The sequence below is a fragment of the Vanacampus margaritifer genome, chromosome 14 (assembly GCF_051991255.1).
Source record: "Vanacampus margaritifer isolate UIUO_Vmar chromosome 14, RoL_Vmar_1.0, whole genome shotgun sequence".
Taxonomy (NCBI): Eukaryota; Metazoa; Chordata; class Actinopteri; order Syngnathiformes; family Syngnathidae; genus Vanacampus; species Vanacampus margaritifer.
In genome coordinates, this window is record NC_135445.1 from 10,495,041 (window position 1) to 10,517,503 (window position 22,463).

The following is a 22,463-nucleotide window of genomic DNA, read 5'->3' on the forward strand; positions in this document are numbered from 1 at the left end:
CGATACCAAGTACTTTTAGGTTCATAAAATATTATGCTATTTTAAATCATTTGTCCGATTAAAAAACGTTTCTTTTTTTTTTTTTTTGCTAATTAAGCTTTCTTGTTAGATTCTTAAACATGCTATAATATAATATCCTCAAAAGAAACATACCTGGGCTATTATTTAAATTTGCAATGTAGTAATAATCTTCATATTCTTAGCCCCTGTCACTCTTCTGCGTTCAAAGAAACATCAGCCACCGAAGTTCCTCTAGTCTCGTCACATTACGTAAACGATACTTACATGTTGTGCTACAACACTAATACCTAGCTCAACTAGTAGTTGAAGCACAATATGACTCATTGTCATATTATTTACTGTAAAAATAATTATTTGTTACTGTCAGTGTGCTACAAAGGGATTGCGCGAGGGACCCATGAGAAAGCAAAATAAATAAATAAATAAATGTAAAATATCGATACTAGCGCTCTGGTATCGATCCAATACCGATACTCATGTTAGTATCCATCCTATCGATACTTGGATCGATCTGCACAGTCCCAGACCCATGATTCTTAAAGCGACAGCCACAGTTGACAAACGAAGACATGACTTCAAATGAGGTAAGAAAAACTCCGCCCCTCCCCAAAGAAACTGTGGAGTGTGCAGGGTCCGCACTCTCTACTATAAAGGGAAGATCAAAGCTAATAGATGCAGTTAGAGTAAAACAGTCAGGGCTTTTCATACTCATCTGGGCACTGGTGGAGCATGCATAATATAGAAAACGCTTTAATATTACATTTTTAAACAGCACATTGCACCTTTAAGTTTCCATTTAACTCTTTAAGACTTACTGAACATTTTTTTATTTTATTTCAAATGAAGTATATTGCCTAAGATGACAAAAACATACATTTTGAAAAGTCTGAAATATTGTTCAGTAAGCATTAATGCCTGAAGACATTACAACAAAGTCAAGGCATTGGCATTTGTATTTTTTTTTTTTTTAAATTGACGCCAACATTTTCTCCCCCCTTTTACTGGAAATGAAAATCGGCTTCAAATATTGGTTATCGGCCTCCTTGACTACTAATAATCGGCATTGTTTATTCAATTTGAATTTTTTCTGTTATACAGCTGCCAATACAACAGTAACTGGAGAACTGGTCCAAGCACTCAATATATAATTTCCTATCTGAGTGAAATGACATAGCTACTTGCATGAAAGGTTGTTTTAATTCCAAATTCTAAATTAAATTCACTCTGTGTGAAGGGGACTTTTGTTTTCAAGCGCTCATGTATCTTTACAGAGACTTAAATTGGGAATTTTGACTACTATTATGCTATTACAATTAATACATTTTCAAGGAAACATTTGCAACAATTTAATTTTATTATTAGATCTCCTAGCTAGTGAGTGGAATCCAATATAGAAAGAATTGTTATTTGTAGGATAGGGGTTGCAGGATATCATGGAGCCATGTGAGCTCAAATTTCAGCCTCACTTGACCATCTGCAGATTCTGGTAAAGATCTTTTTTGTTTTCCCCCTCATAGTTGGGATGCTTTGTGATCAGACTTGAATTTCCTGGCTTTGTTGTCACAGATGACGGTAAAGTCATCGGTGGCCAAACTAAATCTAACTGAACGGATTCATAAACACTCCAAATTTTACTACAAAGTAGACTCAACCGTTGGTCATATAGCAAGGCCTATGCCTGTTTTAATAACATGATCACATCTGCACAAACTGAGCTTTCACGTGTCTTTCTCTAGAAAGGTTACTCTATTTATAGCCTTTAGTGAGGTGAGAAAAAGGTAGGTTGCTGTAGAGATGAGTCACCTCTAGCCCGAATGACCGAAGAATGACTCTGACAGCAGGGGGTGTATAGACAGTGAGATACATGAGAGAACTGAACATGTCGGTTACAAATTTGTAACTTGCTGATACTAAGCACCACACTTTGATAAGAAACTGTCCCGAATGTGCCCTGCTTGTTCAGAACAGAACAACATGCTGTATTTATTTGCTCAGGCCCTGACATTGCACAATTTGGAATTCAGACAAAAAATTTAGGCATGGTGGCCCTCTGAACTCACACAATAATAATAATGTCTTTGAAACGTTGTCACGTATGATGTCATAATGTGAAGCAAGACCATAGCATACGTTGCAAGAACCTAGCCTAACCCTAGATTTGGAGGTGCTGATTTTCATCCCAACCACTTCACACGTCGCTACAAACCACTCAAGTGAGAATTGGAGGTCACGCCTTGAAGAAACCAACAGTAACTCATCATCTAATACTGAGGACACCAAACCAGATCCCCTCAATGCTTCGGCAGCGCCTAGAAATTCTGTCCATACAAATAATTAACAGAAACAATCACAAAGTGCTGCCTATTGGCGAATCCAACCTTTGCTGCAAACAAATCCCTTATTGCCATCATGACGTGTGCATCTGTGCATCTATTTTATCATTATAAAATCCTCCCATACATATTCAGACGATGCATTTACTGCCATTTGGTCAGTTATATCGACAATGTCAACTGAGCTGAGTATACATAGGAATTAGGAATCGTAGTCAACCATAACTTTTTGGTTGGCCAACACTTTTATTTTAAAAAACAATTGGACATTTTTTCCCTTTTTTTTAACTTTCACGAATGCCGCGTTTACCAATGCAAAAACCATTACGTTGGAATAAAAATGCGTTTTAATGTACAAGGATATGATTTATAAGTCCAATATGAATTGGAAAAGAAAAAAATTGGGTGGGGAAAAAATGGTGCAAAAATAATAATGACTGCACTAAAAAAATGTCCATGACATTAAAAAAAAAAAGGATATACGCGCACTGTCCGTTTGTTTTTGTTTTTTTCTCATCTTTTTTTTTAAAATGTAGACTAAATTCTAAAAATAAATAAATAAAAATAAAATAAAATAAAGGCTTTGGTCAGTTCATACATATACATTACTGAAAAGAGTCACTTTTCTTCTCCAAAGCAATGCTGACAGAGTAATGTTAATACAAATACGGGTTTGTCCATAAATAGGCTCAATGACCCTCACTGGTGTCATTATATGATCATATGAGATGACCCAAAGTATAGTACACAATTGTCAGTGGGAAAATCATGTTAAGTCGTATTAATTGTGCCCTTTATTTTTTCTTTTTTTAATCAAACATTCTACCTTTGAATTTATTTATCTTTTTACATAATGTTGGTATGTTTTTCCCTAGGCATGCCCTAGTAAATTGACAAGTCAAATAATAAATAGCACAGAATAGGCCTACATTCTGTTTCAAATTGCTTGTTGTAAATCTAGTATACCAACAAATTTGGTAAAGTCTTTTATTTTCCTAGAGAATGTATCTGAACAAGGACAGGTTTTACCTTGTCCTGCACCTGATAATAGCTACTTTCTTCCCAATGAATGGCTCTCACAATATTTATTTTAAAACTAAATTTCATCAGCAATAACATTTCACTTTGTGTGACACTTTTCTGGGGTCAACTTTCCAAGGTCTAGCAGTACTCAAGCCAAAGTAGGCCAACAGACAAGAAAAAGAACCATTGTTGTCAAGATTTCTCACCTTATGTGGACTCTTGAAGGAAAATGAGGTTATCACACCAACCTTGAGTTGTGAAACATAATGGAGGAGTAATTTGTGGCATTGGGGACAGTGGGTCTGCTACGGGCAAAGGTATTGGACACTGGTGGACCTTTGCTGGATTTTAAATTTTATCTGTTAGTGATTGATATGACATTTTTTGTTTTATTTCATTCATCCATCCATTTCGAGCCCAGTCCAGGGGCCTCTTCGGATTTTTGTTTTTGCCTAGGAAATTAATTTCCTTTCCTATCCTATCAGAGCGAGATATGATCCGGAAGTACTTGGAGGATAGGAGCATTCAAATTCTACAAATGTTTAGGAAAGGTATGCCACCTTTAGCAAAGGTTACTAACTTGTGACCAATCTTTACGAAAGCATATTACCCACAATTCATAACGGCAGCAAGATTTAAAGCAACAGGAGCCAATGACTGCGCAAAGACACTTGAGAATAAGGCTCAAGACATTAAATATCTTTCACAAGTGATAGTCAAAACCAAGAATTTTCAAAACAAAAGGGATGGAAATAAAATTATAAACACCTTTCCATTATTTATTTGAGTGTGCAATACCAAAATTAACATAAAACGTCACCATCATAGATCCTTCCCCAAATCAACAATTCATTAATATTTTGCAGGGAGAGTCCGCAAGTGATGACTTGTCAGCAACACTTGCCGTTGCATGCTGATGCCAGTTAGGAAAAGTGGAGTCAAATTCGTGTGAAAGCGTGTTGTCCTACCCTATGCTCATCAGCACATTTTTATTTCTCCGTGACTTGATGATGTAATCCAACAAAGGTTTAGGAAAGGTGGCATAAAGGTTGGGACATTTGACTTTCCGAAGGCCCCTGCTGATTTTGGGTGAGAGGTCAAGTACATCCTGAACTGGTTCCCAACAACCATTCACACTTGTGGATGATTAAGTGTTCTATTAACATGAATGTTAAAGGCATGTAGAAGGAAGCTTGAGTTAGCTAGAAAGAATATACAAATCCCACACAAGAAGGCCCGAAACCGAGACCCTAACCATTCGAGCCCTGCTCCAGTGAGTGTTTGGTGTCCACTAGTGTGATGGGTCAAATGCAGAGATCAGATTTTGTGTACTTGTGTGTACATGACAAATAAAGACGATCTCCTAAAAAAAATAATCAAATCAATTCAATGACTCTTTTTTTTTTCTAAAGAGTGTGATTTGTTTAAATGTTTTGATTAGATGTTCCCATCCCTATTATTAGACTTTCTTCTCTGAAGTAAACATGAGGTACTGTTTATGATCTGTTCACAAGCCACTTTGCTGGGACCAGTGACTATTGTTAAGTGTGTTGCTGCTCCTTGCTGGTTACACCATGTTACTGCAACCAGAGGAGACTTTGGGTGGGAAATAAAAACACACACGTACAAAAACAAAACAACGACCCCTCTAATTATCATCCCCCAATAGCATACAGACATTTATGAAATGAAGAGTGCGCGTATATCTTCTTTTTTTTAATGTCAAGGACATTTTTTTTGTGCAGTCATTATTATTTTTGCACCATTTTTCCCCACCCAATTTTTATCCCTTCCAAGTCATATTGGACTTATAAATCATATCCTTGTACATTAAAACGCATTTTTATTCCAACGTAATGGTTTTTGCATTGGTAAACGCGGCATTCGTGAAAGTTAAAAAAAGGGAAAAAATGTCCAATTGGTTTTTAAAATAAAAGTGTTGGCCAACCAAAAAGTTACGGTTGACTACGATTCCTAATTCCTATGTATACTCAGCTCAGTTGACATTGTCGACCAAATGGCAGTAAATGCATCGTCTGAATATGTACGGGAGGATTTTATAATGATAAAATAGATGCACATACTTCGTCATGATGGCAAATAACACATATGTCAGCTACATAATAGGAAGCATTTGAAGTATTGAGTAAGTTCCCACGTATCACAAGTTACTCGCCGTGAACCTTTTTGGTCGGCCAACATATTTCTCCTCCTTCGCCTCCCCCTCCCCATCTTCCCAGACTTTTTTTTTCTCCACCATTTTTTTCCTTTTTTTTAATGTAGGCTAGTGCAGGCCGGCGCTGTAATTTTGGAATCTGCCCTTGTGTATGGCGGACGAAAAAAATTCCTCACCAGGAACGGCGACACAAGCTCTCCCCCGATGCGCGAGCGGACAACCTGCACGATCGGAACTGTCGTCTTTTTGACGACTCGTTACGCTATTTGCTCCAAAAAATGTAACGTAGCGTGTCGAGGTGGCGAGGGGGGGCAAACACAAGACTGGAGGGAAATTTCTAACATTTTTGAATTTCCTCATAACTAATTCACATTTTTTCCCCTCCCCCGGAGGAGGAAGCCGTTGTTGCAGTCACCCCTGGCCGGGGAGGGAGGCTTTTTCGTCGGGAGTGTTTTCGCATGATCTACGGCGCTTTTGGAGGTATGTCAAATCGCTTAATTTAATTTTTTGGGGAAAAAATGAATTTACAAATTTTCAGCACTGAGCTAACGTCAAGTTTATGGCTGTTCCACTTGACTAATGGACGCGTCAGCTCAGTGGTCGCCTTTCAAACCAGGTGCAGCCATCATTGAGGAGCAATTTTGCTCGTTTGTCGCGGAATTTTATTTAGGAATTGTAACTTTTGGGTCATGTGGTGAGGGAAATAAGAGCTAACCGGTGCTACAAGCGAACTATGGTGGCGAAATGAAGGGCGACGGGGAAAGGGAGGAACAATTTAATCACACAAAAAAACCTCCTGCAGCCATGTTTTTTTTGTGAATTTTCCATCAAATTTGAACAGGGCTCCGGAGTTGCCCCCCCTTCTCTCTCCGGTACTCAGGCCACATTCACGCCGCTTCTCGGTGCTTCTTTGACTGCCTAACGCGCTTAATAGATGGATACGTCCGTTACTTTGGTGTCCTCGCGTAAAAACATATATTGTATTTCACCACCATTTTTTTTTTAACACAAGATGGACGTTTTTTAATATCCTAAATGTATGGCTGATTGGCGCCACCTGTAGGCAGCCATTTGAAAAAATTAAATAGTCAACATAATTTGATTAGTTTGGGATTTGTTGACTCACTTTGAAATTTTTCAGTCAAATTGCAATTGTTTTGCTTCAAATGGAAATTAAACTACTTTGATGTCCAACCTAATAAAATCACAATGCCTTTTAAAAAATAAATCTGCATCCATCAGCAGGGTGCAAGTCAGCTTTTTTCCTCCCTTGTGTTATTCCCCTGCAGGAGCCTCTGGCCTTGAATGGTTTTGCTTCAGGGTGACAAATCTGGTAAACTCGGTGATTCCCCCACCCCACCACCCAAAAAAACAAAAACAATTTAACTTGTACTTGACTATATTGTTGCCTTCAAAGCTTTTATTTCAACCCGATTTTCCTTTTCTCCTTGATGGTTCAGGATTTATGATTTCTTGCTAATGATGTGAATCCTAGAGATTGGGAATTTTGCATGCAAAATAAAAAATAATCCAAAATGAACCGAGCAGCAACGATTGAAGGAGAAACAATCACAAGCAGCACTCCTGTGGTTTATTTTATTAATCCTGTGGATGCTTTTTGTATTTTGCTCAGCTTGCTTTTTCTATTTGAGTCTGGTTGCCATTTTGCTGGGGGTAATTTGAATGCTGACCTTCAAGTCAAGCCCTCATAATAAATTCAGTAGGCTGCTGCAAAATTATAATAAATCTGGCAGGACAAGTCTGCCTTTGTTTATTGAATTGAAATTTAATCTCAAATAAGAAAATTTATGTGTTTTTTTTTTAGCAGTAGACCTCCCTAAGGCTTAAACATTTGCCATATGCATAATTAATGATTGAGCAACCACAATCTAGGATCTTACTAGCTGAAGTAAGAAAGTTTAATTTTGATTCAAATCTCTTGAAGATAGGGAACAAAATGTAATTTGATCCAAACACATCAGAAGTAGCTTTGAAGAGATTTGACAAAGCTGCAAGCGTCTGAACGTGTTAAATGAGATTTTCCATGTAAAATTTTGATTGCTTCCACATGCACAGTCTGGTTCAGATCCGGAAAAATCTTGGTTTAACGTCGCTGCCTGTTATCCCCCCCAACACACACATAATAAAACAAAATGTGTTCAAACCAGATACATTTTAACATAGAAGTGTTTGAAAAAGGTCCTTTGATGTTTAATTTTAATTGCTACCAAGCGTGCATGTTGGATTGGAGCCAGAAGATTGGTTTCATGTTACAGTTTGTGGCTCTGCATGCTCAGCAAATTTCCTCTTTCATTCAATATTGCAAAAAAAAAAAGGATATCATTTTAAAGCAATATAAAACTTAGTTGTACAGGTGGAACAATTAATCACCAACTAATTTATGATCAAATTATTTTTTATTATTTTTGATAATTGATTAATTAATTAAAAATTATATAAAATAAATTCAGCTTCTCAACAGTAAATATTCTCTGATTTATCTAGTCCTCCATAAAAGCAGACTGATTATCTGTGTAGAAACAAAGTGCTTGTTTTACTTTGAAAAATAAAGATACAATTTAGCATATTTTCTGACATGTTAGAGACCATCCAGCAACTGAATCATAATTAACTTGTTTGCCTATTTTCTGCGCCGTCAATTTGAAATAATGTCCTGTTTTTTGAAAAAATTATGGAAATCAAATAAAAAAAAATCTGATTGTTAGTTGTAGCCATACTTAAATGTAACTAGTAAATTATCAAGGATTATAAAAGTTTAAAAATAAGTTGACCTCTGTACAATCATACAGTATGTAATAAGACTGACAAGTGACAACAAATAATGCTTTAATGTAAGGAATGTGTTGCATATAATTTTTCTCACATTCTTCTTAAGCGTTTCTCATAAAGAAATCAAAGAAAAAGCAAAACGTGCCTTCAGTCCTTTTGATGGCTATGTAAAATGTGCTGCAGTATCACCTGACGCTCTTAAACGTTGCTCGTTGAGTTGCATGCTGGTGCTTGATGTCATGTGACTGAGAGTCAACGGTTGTCCTCAAGTTTCGATTCAAACGTTTGACTTTAGCCGTGAGAGTGTGACTCTGCTCTTTCTTTTGGAATACTTGTGGTAAAGTCAAAAGTGAACCAATGAAAAACAAACAGCGGTTGATGTTAGTTGATGGTGCTCATACTAATGTGCTAGCATCTTTCAACTTTAGAGGCTTGGCAATCCTAAAAATGTAGGTAAATTTTAGTGATTTATTTTATTTTGTTTTTTATGACCTTCGGTGCTTTTGCCGTAGAGTTGCCGCTGTCGTATGTTCTTTTAAATAATACTGAGAGCAGAGAACAAAACCTGTAGGGTTATATTTGGAGAACAGATGGCGGAAATTTCTAGTCTGTGTAAAAAGGACAGTGGTCTATCTCGCCACAGTAAGGGGTTTCTGTTTTAGTCGATATCAACTAGCTACCAGAGTTTCTATTTTCTAAAGAAGAAAGATTTGCTTTCTTTGATTCCTCGCCAGTCCTTTTAAGCACTATTCCGGATGAGTGATGTGGGTTAAAATGAGCCTTTTAGAATCCATTTTGAGCATAGCAGGCCTCCACTGTTCTCTTGTGTTCTCAGTGGCTGTGCTGAAAATGTCTGAAAATTGCTTAATTTATATTAGTCCCTGGGAAATTGCTTTTCAGGGGTTAGGGCCGCCGCATAAAATCGTGTGCTTTCCCACTCATATTTCTTCCTCTCCTTTTCCTTGTAAAAACGAACCTTATTGGTTTGATGAATAATGCATCAGGACATTCATTTGCTGCAGCAGTGAAAATTAGGCTTGTTTACGTGCAACGGTTATGTACACAAAATTATGTTTTTTTTTTTTGTTTTTTTCACATGACCATTTTGTGAAGGGCCTCTGTTGCTTTTCTGGGAGGGGGAGGGGGGAATCAGCAAATGTAATTTCTGTGCGTGATAAAAAAAAAAAAAATAGGGAAGGGCTGAAACTGGTGCAGGTTTAATGAATCCATAAATCACAATGGTGCCAGGTTTGCCGCGCTTGCGTATGTTTGCAGTGTAATTTTGATTTCCATCAAAAATTTAATCTGCCAGCCTACAAGGGTTTTAGCTGCAGATCGGATGCTGTCTTGAATTTCTAATTTTAGGGCTCTGATCTTTCTGGATTTATTTCTGCATGATTCAAGTCTGCTTTTCAATATCGCCTGTTATTAAAATTTAATTCACAGCATTAACATATAGATTGAAAATGTTTTTTATGGGGGGTTGTGGAGTGAATAGCACTGGAATTTTACTAGACGTCAGTTTGTTGCATAGTCTCTGTGGTGTGTGTATGTTAGAGTTGGGTTGCTGGTGGGGGATTTATGTATTTCTTTGCGTTATTACTTTTTGAAATGATGGTCAAGCTCAATATTAGAAGACATTTATTATGAGCGGATAGCAAAATGTACGTTTGAAGGAAAGAGGATTCCCCCCCCCCCCCGTCTCAGCTCTGGATAATTCAAACCAATGCAGTGAAAGCAGTGATTGAAGTGACCCGTTCGTCCTCCGTTTTTAACTCGCTCCTATTTTTACTCCCCCTCTTGAGAGTGCAAACATTTTCCTGATCCCTTAAGCAAATTTGTATTTCATATTTGGATTTTCCTTTCCAGTGTACAGTATTTGACTTGCAAAGCAGATGGATTTTTTGGGGGCAAAGTTAAAACGACAACCTCGGTTAGTGCTAGTTTACATGTGATGTTCTTGAGAGTGATTGATTTCCTTCATTATTGTGTACATGTAGCAGCACTTTAATATAAATGTAGGGCAATTATTTTTGGTAGCTAAGCAGTGGTAAACACTGGATTCTTAATGGAGGATGCGAAAACGCTGTTTTTAATGTCTAAAAGGAAATGAACTAGGGGCCTTTCACAAATTTTTTGATTGACTATGGGGGAACATTAATTAATGTGAATAATGGGACATTTAAAAAAATGTTTTTGTTTTTTATTGCATTGAGCAGAATAATGCTGCCCAGTGGAAATTTGCCATCGCATGGAGTGGTTGCCATGCAACATCCCATGGCTGTGTCTCTAACAAATCAAACAAGCCAAAGTTGGTGTATATATTAACATACTCTTTTCAAAAGTTATAAACATTTTCAGGTTAATTTTCATATAAGTCAAGACCTTGCTTGCGGCTGTTAATGGCTGCTCCGTTGGCCCTAAGAATGCAATTTAAAAAATAAAAAGACCAATGCAGAATCGCCGATATTCGTCAAAATGGCGAATATCAGCACTGATAATCGGCTGAGCCGATAATCGATCTGTCCCTTATTGGGACTGACTGACCAATAAAATAGATTAATGCATTTTTTCCCACGCTAGTTGCACACTCATTTTTTTGTTGTTGTATAGTCACTAATTTGGTGGTTTAGCTTTGCTAAACTTCTGATGCATTACAACAAGGACTAACTCACACCATTATGGACACAAATCATGACATAAACTGTACTTTGGGGGATTTTTGCCACTCTTCCTTGCAAAATGCAGCCAATTGGTAGAGGTTGGATGGGCGTCCACCATAAACTGCCCGCTTCAGCTCTCACCACAGTATTTTGACAGAATTAGAGTCAGGATTTTAACTGGGCACATCCAGAACATGAATCTTGTTGTTCTTCAGACATTCCTTGGCTGTATTGCTGGAATGCTTTGGATTCTTGTCATGTTGCATGATCCATCTTCTACCAGGCTGTAACTTCACAAAGAACGGCTTCAGGTTATAATCCAGATTTTCACAATATTCCTCTGAATTCATGATTCGCTGGACTATATGGAGTTGTCTAGGTCCTAAGGATGAAAAGTGAGCCCAGAATTTAACATTCTCACCATCATCTTTCCACAGAAGGGACTTCCAAAAAGCTTCAGGTTTGTGTCCAGGTACTCTCTGGCAAAGTTGAGATGGGCAGCTTTGATCTTTTTTTTTGTGAGCAGAGGCTTCTACCTAGCAAGCCTTTCGTGAAAGCTTTGTCAATTGACTTTTCTTCTGATTGTTGAAACATGCACGTGTCCCAGATGCATCAAAAGAGATCTGCAAATCCCTTGATGTGATGCACAGGTTGGCTTTCACCTGAATTATATTTTTTTTGTGTGGGTCTTGCTGATATTTTAAAAGGTCGTCCACTTCTAGGCAGGATTGTAGTAATTTTCACTGTTCTCTGGTTGCAGATGATCTGCTTCACAGTGGAATGATGATTATGGAATCATAGCAAATAACGTTAACAGTATTTTTCTTGAGGCCGTACAAGCTAGTGAAATTTTAAACATAGTTCAAAATTTTGCTAGTAAAAAAATATATTTTTTACAGATTTGAATATGTCACTAATAAAACAAATCACATACATTAGCCTTTCACATACATTTGTAATCTATCATATATAACAGGAATTTTCCTAGAACAAATGAAAATAGCTAAAGTAGTCCCAAATTATTTTTTTTAATTTACAGACCTATATCTCTACTCCCACAGCTGTCTCTAAAATATTGGAATAATTGGATGCCGACAAGATTAAATAAAATCATAGACAAGTATAACATTTTAAGTATAAGCCAATATGGATTTCGTTCCAATCACTCAACTACCATGCCATTAATTGATTTAACTGAAGAAATTTGCACAGCCATGGATAAAAACATGTTTTAGTATGTAGTGTCGAACAGAGGTGTCGCCCAGCGCGTGTAGTGTTTGACATCATATTATTGCCACTCCGCATTGCCCGACTGGTTCCTCGCAAGCAGCGTGAGAACCCTAAAATGTTGTACACATTCATAATACGACCCCCCCCCCCTTTTTTTTTAACCTGTCGCGGGCGGGTGTAGAATGCATCACCTGCGAAAAGTGAGGGAAGACTGAGGAAATAGGCCCCTTCGGTGAATTTGAAAAAATGAAAATTGGATGCACAAACAGAAATCTCTAACTGGCAATGATAACAAAAAGAGAACATGAGATGAGATGAGCTGAGAAATTAGTTGAATAGGCACACTTAAATTTCCTAAATAAAGTAACAGGAAGTACCGGTAGTTGTGTTTTTCCCCTTTGTGTTCAACCTTAACTTTTTGGCATTTAAGTTGTATCTTCTTACATTTGACATTTAAATGCCATCGTTTCAATTTTCTCTTCGAGCCTCGTGTGCAAACGAGATGCCAGCTCTAAAAGGCTGCAGGAAGAGCGCTGCAACTAATAGGCAGCAGGGGGAGCTTGACTTTCTGTTGCGAATTATTTTTTATTGACTAAGCCATTAGCGGCGGCCGTGGCTCAGGATGTAGAGACGGTCGTTACGAGAAGGTCGGCTGTTCGATCCCCGCTCTCCCCAAGTCATGTGTCGTCGTGTCCTTGGGCAAGGCACTTCACACACATAGTCTCCAGTGCTACTCACAGTGGTGTATGGAAGGTACGAATGTTTGGTGGTGGTCGGAGAGGCCGAGGGCGCACACTGGCAGCCATGCTTCCGTCAGCCTGCCCCAGGGCAGCTGTGGCTACTTAAGTAGCTTACCGCCACCACAGTGTGAATGTGTGAGTTCATGAATAATGTATCCATTGTGAAGTTTCTTTGAGTTTGTAGATATAATATATATATAAATCTGATGTATTATTAATATTATTATTATTTTGTACTGAGCAGCCATGACATTTGCTTCACTTCTATTTCTGGTTCTATGGCTATCATCACACATTTACACTTTGCCATGACTATGCACCTTTATTTCAAGAAAAAAGAAAAGAAAAAAAACGAAAGAAAATCAAACTACATGTAAAGTTTTTTTTCTACATACACATTATGTCACTTATGAAAGAAATGCAATCAATTCAATCGGTGCTAGCAATGATAATGTCAAGTTAATTAATCACAAAGTGATCCAAGTTGCATTTATTTATTTTTTTACCAAGGTTTCCTTACTTCACCTGTAGCACACATTAAATGCCAAAGACCATTTAAGTTGTCCATTAGAATCAAAACGTTCAGTGACAACAATGAGATTTTTCGTGTTTTGTCGGTAGGATTAGAGAAGGATCAGATGCATTCATCTATCCATTTTCCGAAGCGCTTATCCTCACAAGGTTTGTGGGCTTGCTGGAGCCTATTCAGTCGGTGGGACACACCATTGTACTGGTTCCCAGCCAATCACAGCAGTTTTCCTTGAAATTCAAGCGCTTGAAATGTGGTAATGATGCAAAATCGCCAGTAGGGAGTAGCAGTGCATAATTTTTTTTTTTAAGATAAAACCATCTATGTCCTCCGCTATTTGTCTGGAGGGAGGATTCTACCTCTGCACTACTACTATAATGTCCTTTGGTCATGAAATCTGAAGCACTTTGAACAGGAAACATGTATGAATGGGTATTTTTTTAATAAAGTTTTTAATCCTTAATAATAGGCCAACACAGCTGTGGAAAAGGCCAATATACTGGTGCATATTAATATTAAATAAACACCTTTTTAAACAATTATGTGCTTAGTAGGGCTGGGTGACATGACTGAAAAATGTATCACAACGTAAGTATTTCATTTTTGCATATCAATTTTTTTCCCCCATTTAAACTGATAAACAAATTAAATTGATAAAATTAAATAAAACACAACAATCAAGAGTAAAAATAAATACCTTTCAAAATATCTGGTAGGAAAACAAATTTTCAAGGAATGCTGCAAGTACAGTGCTGTTGTGTAAATTGTAATGTGTAAAGTTGTTCAGTTGTTGATCAATTACCGTGGCACCCCTGATAATCTTTTACGGCACACTATGGTTGGGAATCACTGCTGTCTGCCCTACAGTACGCTCCTTTTATGATTCGTGCGTCAATAGAACGCAAACATCGGCCAAGGCCAAACAATTCCATTTTGGATCAGCACTTTAATAGATAACCCAACTCCTCTCTATGCCAGGTTTTTTTTCTCATTAAGATTCATGCATTATTCACTGAGAAATTAAGAAAAGGGAATTTTTTATTTTATTTCATTAACAAAAAAAAGGGGGGTGGTAATGCTATCTGGAATTCTGGATCCACACACAAACTGAACACGTTCCTCTTTCGTTAAACAATTTATTCTAATGAGGCTTGTGGCTAATGCCTTTTTCTTGGTCTCACTTAAGGTAATTATTACCCAATTATGTTGCTTGCCTCGTGTTATTAATGTATGACTTTGTCTGTTTCTCTGTCATTAATCATGCGGAAGTCCAGGGTTGGAGAAGGCGGAATCATGAGTGCACAAGAGTCACCCAATCCTGGCAAGGACCTGGAGAGCGGTGGGAGCAACGGTCCCCCTTCCACTTCTGCCGTGGTCATCCAGGACGCGGGCAGCCAGAGCCAGGACGCCGGCTTGCCTCCAGTCACGATCAAGAAGGAACCAGGCACCACAGAGACAAGCAATGGTACTTTTGGTGACACCAACCCAGCGGAGATCTGCGTTGTCATCGGAGGAACCGACGGCAAAGCAGGCGGTGGTGGATCTCGCAGAGGCCAGACGGAGGGTATGTTCGCTCTTGGTACTCCTCCCCCAACCAAGAGCACAGACTCATGCATAGGTGTGTGATCACGTGCATACATACCGTACACGTTAAAAACTCCCATTTAAAATCAAGGTTTTCCAAACTTAGGGGCAGGACACAAAGTGGCTTACAGGTAGGAGTGTAACAAAAACAGATTTCAATCGGAAAATCCTTTTTCAAAAAGTTTACTTTTTTTTTTGTCAACGCCAAAGCATGTGCTATCAACACCAAGCATGCATCCTTGATATTTTGGTTTTCATGCCGTCCACTGACCACTAACATATAATGTGCCAACACTTTGCCTGTACTAGCTTTAATGTCAGACGAGCATGCTTTATCTACCTATTGTTCATATCTACAGTATAATAATAAAGGTCCCATCATGCATTGCATGGCACAATGCTTTGAATTATCAATTTATAAGTACTAGAGATGTTCGATTCCAGTTTTTTCAGACTGACACCAGTACAATTATTCACTCTTTGATACTCTTGGCTACAGAGTACTGATACCTCTAGTACCGTACTTTTGATACATAAAATGTCACGACACAAGGGCAAAAAATTGTAAACAAAATAGCTTTCTTTGTGGCGCAGATGATGATTTGCAGATGTGTCAAATTGCCTCAGTATAGTGCCAACTACTGCCGATGAGGACTTTCTCAATGTCAGATTATTATTTTTTTGACCCCACATGTAAATGGTTGGTATCAGCAGCCAGTACCCGATACCTTAAAATAAGGCCAGTTTCGGCCCAATACTGATACCTGGTATTGGTACTCGCTCATCCTTGATAAGGATGTAAATCCTTTTCATGTGTTTGTGTTACCAGTAGTTTGTTGAGTGACTAATTTAACTGTCACATATGTAGTTGATTTATGTTGTGCGTGTGTTTGTTTTTTTAACAATCCATGACTTTTTGTTGTATGTAAATTAGTGACATGACATCCCGGTCAATAACCCCACATAAGTTGCAACACTAACCGGAGTGTTGCTTACATGAATTACTGGTTAACAGAAGCATTGAATGACTGTTTAACTGATACATGTCATACCTAATGAAGTAATTAGTTACTTTTAACAATCCATGACTTTTTGTTGTATGTAAATTAGTGACATGACATCCCGGTCAATAACCCCACATACGTTGCAACACTAACCGGAGTGTTGTTTACATGAATTACTGGTTAACAGAAGCATTGAACGACTGTTTAACTGATACATGTCATACCTAATGAAGTAATTAGTTACTTTTAACAAAGTTTTCTGTGTAGTAATTTATAGGATTATCATTTATCTTTTTTTATAAAAATGGTTAGGGTATATCAAGGGAAAACACTGGGCAAATATTGGCAAATTTACCAATGATTGAAGGGCTTGTATTGGGCAATTAAATCGGCAGGCCGATTAGTTGGGCAGGTCCTACCAATTACCATTGCTAATACTAATCATACTGTTAGTCAGTCACATATACTTTTTGTGATTGTTGCAGCCTAAAATACTTGTTTTCTTGGCAGTGTTTTGCAGAAATTGTGATTGATGAAGCCTGAAATGATACAGATTGAAACAGAAAATCAAGACACAAACCTGTTTCACCCTTGAAATGGCAGAACCAAGACACTTCCAATTCATATCCAACCATATATAGTATATCTGTAGGAATAATTCATTACAAAATTGTTTCGTGTCCGAGATGTACTAGCCACCTTCATTTGTTGCCTGCATGTTGCTGATTATTAAAATATCCATCTGCCTCTTAGCTGTCTGTCTAATCCGGGGGTCGGCAATCCGCAACTTTAGAGGCACATGGGGCTATTTAGCGCCGCCCTAGTGGCTCCCTGGAGCTTTTTCAAAAATGTATGAAAATGGAAAAAAGATTGAGGGGAAAAATATTTTTTTTTGTTTTAATATTATTTCTGTAGGAGGAAAAACATAACACAAAACATTCTTATTGTTTTCTTGTGCTTAAATTAAATATCAACATTTCTGATTTGCGTCATAGCCTGCAACATTTCTATTCAGCTCTGCATGGTGCCAGGCAGGTGATTTTTCCAAACTCTCCACCGAGACAGTGGAGGAAAGGGCCATTATAATGTCAGGCAACATCACCAATCAGCAAGCATCAGGAGGTTTATGCACAATCAATTTTTTTTTCATTTTTTAATCCTTAAAATAGAAATGACATTAAAAATCTGATTTTTAAAATCACATTTCTATAATTCAATCAATGCAACGAAACTTAATACAATACTATAATATTGTAATAGAAGTTATACTTAAAACACCATTGTGCAGCAGAGTAGTCACGTTGTGTGTCTCTCCCGGATGCACTGAAGGGGAAATAAACATAATGCCCATGCATGATCATTGTGCATTTGTGGCTACATAGTCATTTTGAAAGTAGGCTAATATTGACACTTGCAGCATGTGTTGATTTCAATATAAGGCTTATATAAGGCTTTTAATTTTTTTGTGGCTCCAGACATTTGTTTTTTTTGTCCAATATGTCTCTTTCAGCATTTTGGGTTGCCAACCCCTGGTCTAATCTATGCGCACGCACACATACACATACACATGCACAGACACAAAATGAAAATTATATGAACAAAGATACGGCCTTGTCCACTTCTAGTAGTTCTTAATTCAGATGAATTATATCTACTGACAAAACCTCTCTCCTTATGTAGGTTCCTATGTATGTGGAGTTTGTGGGAAGAAGTACAAGTATTACAACTGCTTTCAGACGCATGTCAGGGCACACAGAGGTAAGCGATGGTCCGAAAATGTCATGCACAAAAAGCAAAAAATATTAATGTGTTTATACAGGTAAAAGGCTGCCATTGATTTTTTTTTTCTGTTGTAGACAGTAAAAACACAAAACATGACACATTTTTAAACACTACCGAACATTTTACACAAACAGTACATACTGTGTACTGTATATAGATTAGAAAAATGAGGAACATAATTTACAGTTGTTGTTTTTTTTTAACAAATCTTTGAGTGCGGAATCCAAAACTCAGCCTATTTTTTCTATCATGTCAACTTTTTTAACTATAAGATTTTTTTGAAAAATATGAATAGAGATGCACTTATTGGTTGGTCGATTACGATCGTCCCAATTTCCATAATTTGGGGGGAATGATCGGCCGATCCCTTAAAATAAAACCGATCTCGTCTCCCTTCTCAGAGGTCTGAAAAAGTCAGCCACTGTTCTATTCTGCGGGGGTGACAAAAACAGACCGGATGTTGACAAAGTTACCGATGATGTCTGGTCGTCTTTTTGACTATCCAATGCTGTGTAAAGCTGCGTGCTGCACTCCACTCCCCTCCAGCCTCCAACTGCGTTAGTTAGAAATTTGAAGAGCGGCGGCTACAATTAGGAATGGCGCCTAAATGACTCCTAAAGGAATGGAACGGTATCTCTACCTACTATGCTAGCATTTTGTTTGTGAATATTGCGTTTCAAGAAATCCGTTTTGAATAAGGATGTAAACAGCCGGAGAATTTCTGGCAAGTTTTGATGGTAACTTGAACTTTAAGTTGATAATTTTGGAAGGATTCCAAGCTTCACGGGCGTTAATCAGACGTTATGGGAATTGACCATAAATTTGTGGTCATTTATGTTGTACACAAATATAAACATTTTGTTTATTCATAAAAAAACATATGCTAAAATTAGTCATTTTTAGAAATTTTATTTTTGACAATGTCAATTTTTTTAAATTTCGATTTTCACTAATTAATCAAAACACAATGTTGACTAAAATTCTGTACATACATTGGCACATTTCAAACTTCACCCATCCATCCATTTTCTGAACCCCTTATCCTCATTAGGGTCGCGGGCATACTAGAGCCTATCCCAGCTGTCTTCAGGCACTAGGCGGGTACACCCTGAGCTAGCCGCCAGCCAATCTCAGGGCACACATAGATGAACAACCATTCACACTCACAATCACACCGATGGGCACAAATTCGGTTGGAGAGTCCCCATCCTTTTTGTATGATTTTTTTTTTTTAATTATGAAAGATAGCTTTACATCTTTATAAATACGTGTGTTTATTTGTATGACGACCTTAATGCTGATTTCCCCTGATTTACAGAATCTGAGAGCATGGTTGCGGATCTACAACCAATGCCCAACAGTGAGTATACTTTTAACAGTGAGTATTAGATTTTGACATGAATGGATGGCTGCATCTTTAAAGTTTGAGATCAGATTCAGATTCGGAGCCATTCTACCCAGTTTTGCTGGCCAAGACACACTATGTTTGAGGTCATTTTGTTTCTCGGACGCTTTACCAATCCTTCCCAAGATTCCTGCTGGAAGTTTGATGGGGACTAATAATTTTCCTACCTCTGATTTCATGAGATTTTTAAATTTTCCGACATAGGATTAGGTAAATAAGACTGCTTCAAACCTTTTAACAAAACGCGACCAGCGTTATTAATAGGTACTGATATGCATCAGAGCTTTTGAGATTGCTCATCAACTCACCGTTAGAAGTGATAATAGTTCAGATTCAGAAAGCAACAAAACATGCAATTGTATGTTGTTGCTGGCCACTTTTTCATGTCATCCTCTAACCACGCTACATTAGTTCAAAGTGAGATTGAAATGTTTTTTTTGGTCTTTTTTTTCTCTCGTTTTTCTTCTTCTTCCTGTTAGCATCCAACAGCAGCTATAGTTGGAGAATGTGTCACTTAAAGGCAGTAGTATCAACATGAGGAGGGACCTGAAAGCCAAATTCTATTTATGCTGACAGATACAATCAATCTGCAGTTATATAAAAAAAAAAAAAAAACACACACAAACGAGTGGAATCAAAAGGTTCGTTCGAATGAGTAGATCACAGAGGATGCTTGGCAACAAATTAGGATGGATTAAATTCTTAATGATTTATCATGCTGGGTTACATCCTGTTTTTTTAATTCCACAATTAAATAGTTACTTGATTACTTATTAAAATTACAGCACATTTTTAAATATATTTGTCTGAGTGTTCCAGAATGTCAGCACTTTGCCATTTTGACTGTAAAATGGGTGTACTGTACTGTAATGCCTCCCGAATTAAAGGCAAACCGCCTGTGTTTTATTTAAGGGATGTCAGAATTTTCCCACATGTATCTCCTAAAATAGTCCAAGATCATCCATCCCATCAACCAGTGGCCTGTATCTATAAGTCCAGAATTTATGACTGCAAATAAAATCTTTGCTCTATCGTTGCCCCATCTTTAACCTTAAACCTTTTCTGAAGCTTTTCAAAACTAACAAAAACACTGTAACTTAGGCAATAACTCAACAAATAAATACTAACTAAATAAACAGTCAATCACCTTTTTTTTTTTTTGGCAAAGAAAATGTTTATGCTTAACAGTAAAAACTTTCGTAAAGTATAAAGGGGACACCATGCTAGACTAGACTAGACTACACAGAAATAGACACGAACAATTTCTGGAAACGGTAATTCATTACATAAAGTTGTAACAGTAGACATTAAAATATGTTGTAATGCAAGTACGCCTTTTTTCCTATAACATCTAGGTACTGGTAAATGTCTGTAATAAATTAGTTTTTTGGTTGTTTTTATTTAATGATTTAGTCTATAGTAAGGTGGGATGATTTTATTACATTTTATATGGGGAAATGTTTTTCTTATTCACAGGGTTTTACATTAATACCAATTTGTATTTATCCTTCCACCAAATAGTGTCTTTCAGGGCATGGACTTTTTTGGGACCTCTGTGGCTGTGAATCAACAAATTTTCAATAATTTCTCTCATTTCTGCTTATCTGTAGGTGGCTTCCGTTACTCCTGTGACATCTGTGGCAAGAAGTATAAATACTACAGCTGCTTCCAAGAACACCGTGACCTGCACGCAGTGGATGGTAACAGCAAATTGCAGTGGGCTGAAAAGAAAATGGAATAAACAAAAAATAAAAATGAGAGCTAAGCAATGATCCTGAAGGGAAAGTTTTATTTTTGGCTTAAGTATATTTGTAGCCAGACTACTGATCATTTGGGTGGAGGTAAGCACACTGTCAGAATGTACAGTACCGTAATGTCTACATATATTTTTTTACGTTGCATACGGAACTTTGTGTTTGGAGTTTTTAATCGTTGTGGGTGTTGTTTAGATCCAACCTGGCAAACGAAGCTGCATTTTATGACGAAAATGAATCATTCAAGCTAAACTTTTAATAGCTATCCTCTGCCCTATCTCCTTTAGATCCATATGAGCAAGTCATGATACCCATTGATGGCCTTAAAGAGGAGGAGCCGATTGAATCTTATCCTAAAATTGGACCAAGTAAGACCATTTAATGTGTCCTACTTTCACAGTTCACCAGCATTTTTATGCACCTCACTTAACCTAGGTCGGGAGTGCATCAAATATCATTCAACTTCCTTCCCTCCCAAACTTAGCGCTATTTGACGTCACATAACTGCGACAATTCTAGCGTGACTTTTTTTTACTCACCTACGCACAAACAAACACGGTCCCCCGGGCAAAGTCTTGCGTGACTTAGAGTCAAGCAAATGCAGTGTCAACAGCTCGCTTGTGATTAATATTCCCATTCATCCAGGACATTTCATTCTCATGGCATTGAATCGATCACAACTGGACTGTTTTGGTTGTTTTATAAATCCGTTTTGAGCAGTTGTATCAGCAACATAAAACCGATTTATAACGTCTTGACCGGGCCATCGGCCAGTTCAAGCTATTTTTAGACCAATTCATTAGTCCGTGTGCCGGATTTGTTGTTGTTGTTATTATTATTATTATTATTATTATTATTATTATTATTATTATTATTATTGTTATTATTATTAAAGGTTTGAGCAAGTGTGACAGAGCAGTCAATTTGCAAAGTCAGAATTGACTGTTTCTTTAAGTCATTTCCTCCCATTCAAAGAATGGTTATTTGCTTGACACTCACATTATACTATACTGTACTGTAAGTTTGAATATTAGGTGATACTGTTTTTTTCCCATTTTGTTTGAATCTTAATTTAAGACATATTTTCCTGTGCATGGATTTCTCTTCTGCAGAAACGGGCAGCTTTGTTTGCGAGTTCTGCGGGAAGCAGTACAAATATTTCAACCCATACCAGGAACACGTTGCGCTTCACACACCCATGAGTGAGCCCTTTGTTTGTTTCTTAGTTTGTTTATTTATTGGTCCTAAGTGAAACAGTGTTTTCTGCTCTTCTGTAAAATATAGTATCAAATAACAGTTTAATGCCCTTGATTGGCTTATATATTTGAAATTCTTCCTCCCTCTGCACCATAACTGCGGAGCCAATAATTCAGTTAATTTTTCATCTGAAATTAATTATTGGCTCCACAGTTATGGTGCAATATTGGAG

The 22,463-nt window shown here is 37.4% G+C and overlaps 1 protein-coding gene across 6 annotated transcripts in view; it reads left to right on the plus strand.

Moving 5' to 3' along the window:
- The first annotated feature begins 5,617 nt into the window (after positions 1–5,617).
- Positions 5,618–22,463, plus strand: part of znf618 (zinc finger protein 618) — a 31,842-nt gene continuing 14,996 nt past the window's right edge. Inside the window, exons 1-7 of one of the 6 annotated variants that reach the window (XM_077585969.1) lie at positions 5,618–6,033; positions 14,775–15,123; positions 17,774–17,851; positions 19,194–19,235; positions 20,891–20,980; positions 21,322–21,402; positions 22,147–22,236. In XM_077585969.1, the coding sequence (XP_077442095.1) occupies positions 14,799–15,123; positions 17,774–17,851; positions 19,194–19,235; positions 20,891–20,980; positions 21,322–21,402; positions 22,147–22,236 (706 nt within the window). In that variant the 5' untranslated portion in view covers positions 5,618–6,033; positions 14,775–14,798. Of the gene's footprint in view, positions 6,034–8,589; positions 8,793–14,774; positions 15,124–17,773; positions 17,852–19,193; positions 19,236–20,890; positions 20,981–21,321; positions 21,403–22,146; positions 22,237–22,463 lie in introns of those variants that run through there. The other 5 variants (XM_077585970.1, XM_077585971.1, XM_077585966.1 and 2 more) reach the window with 5 other exon arrangements.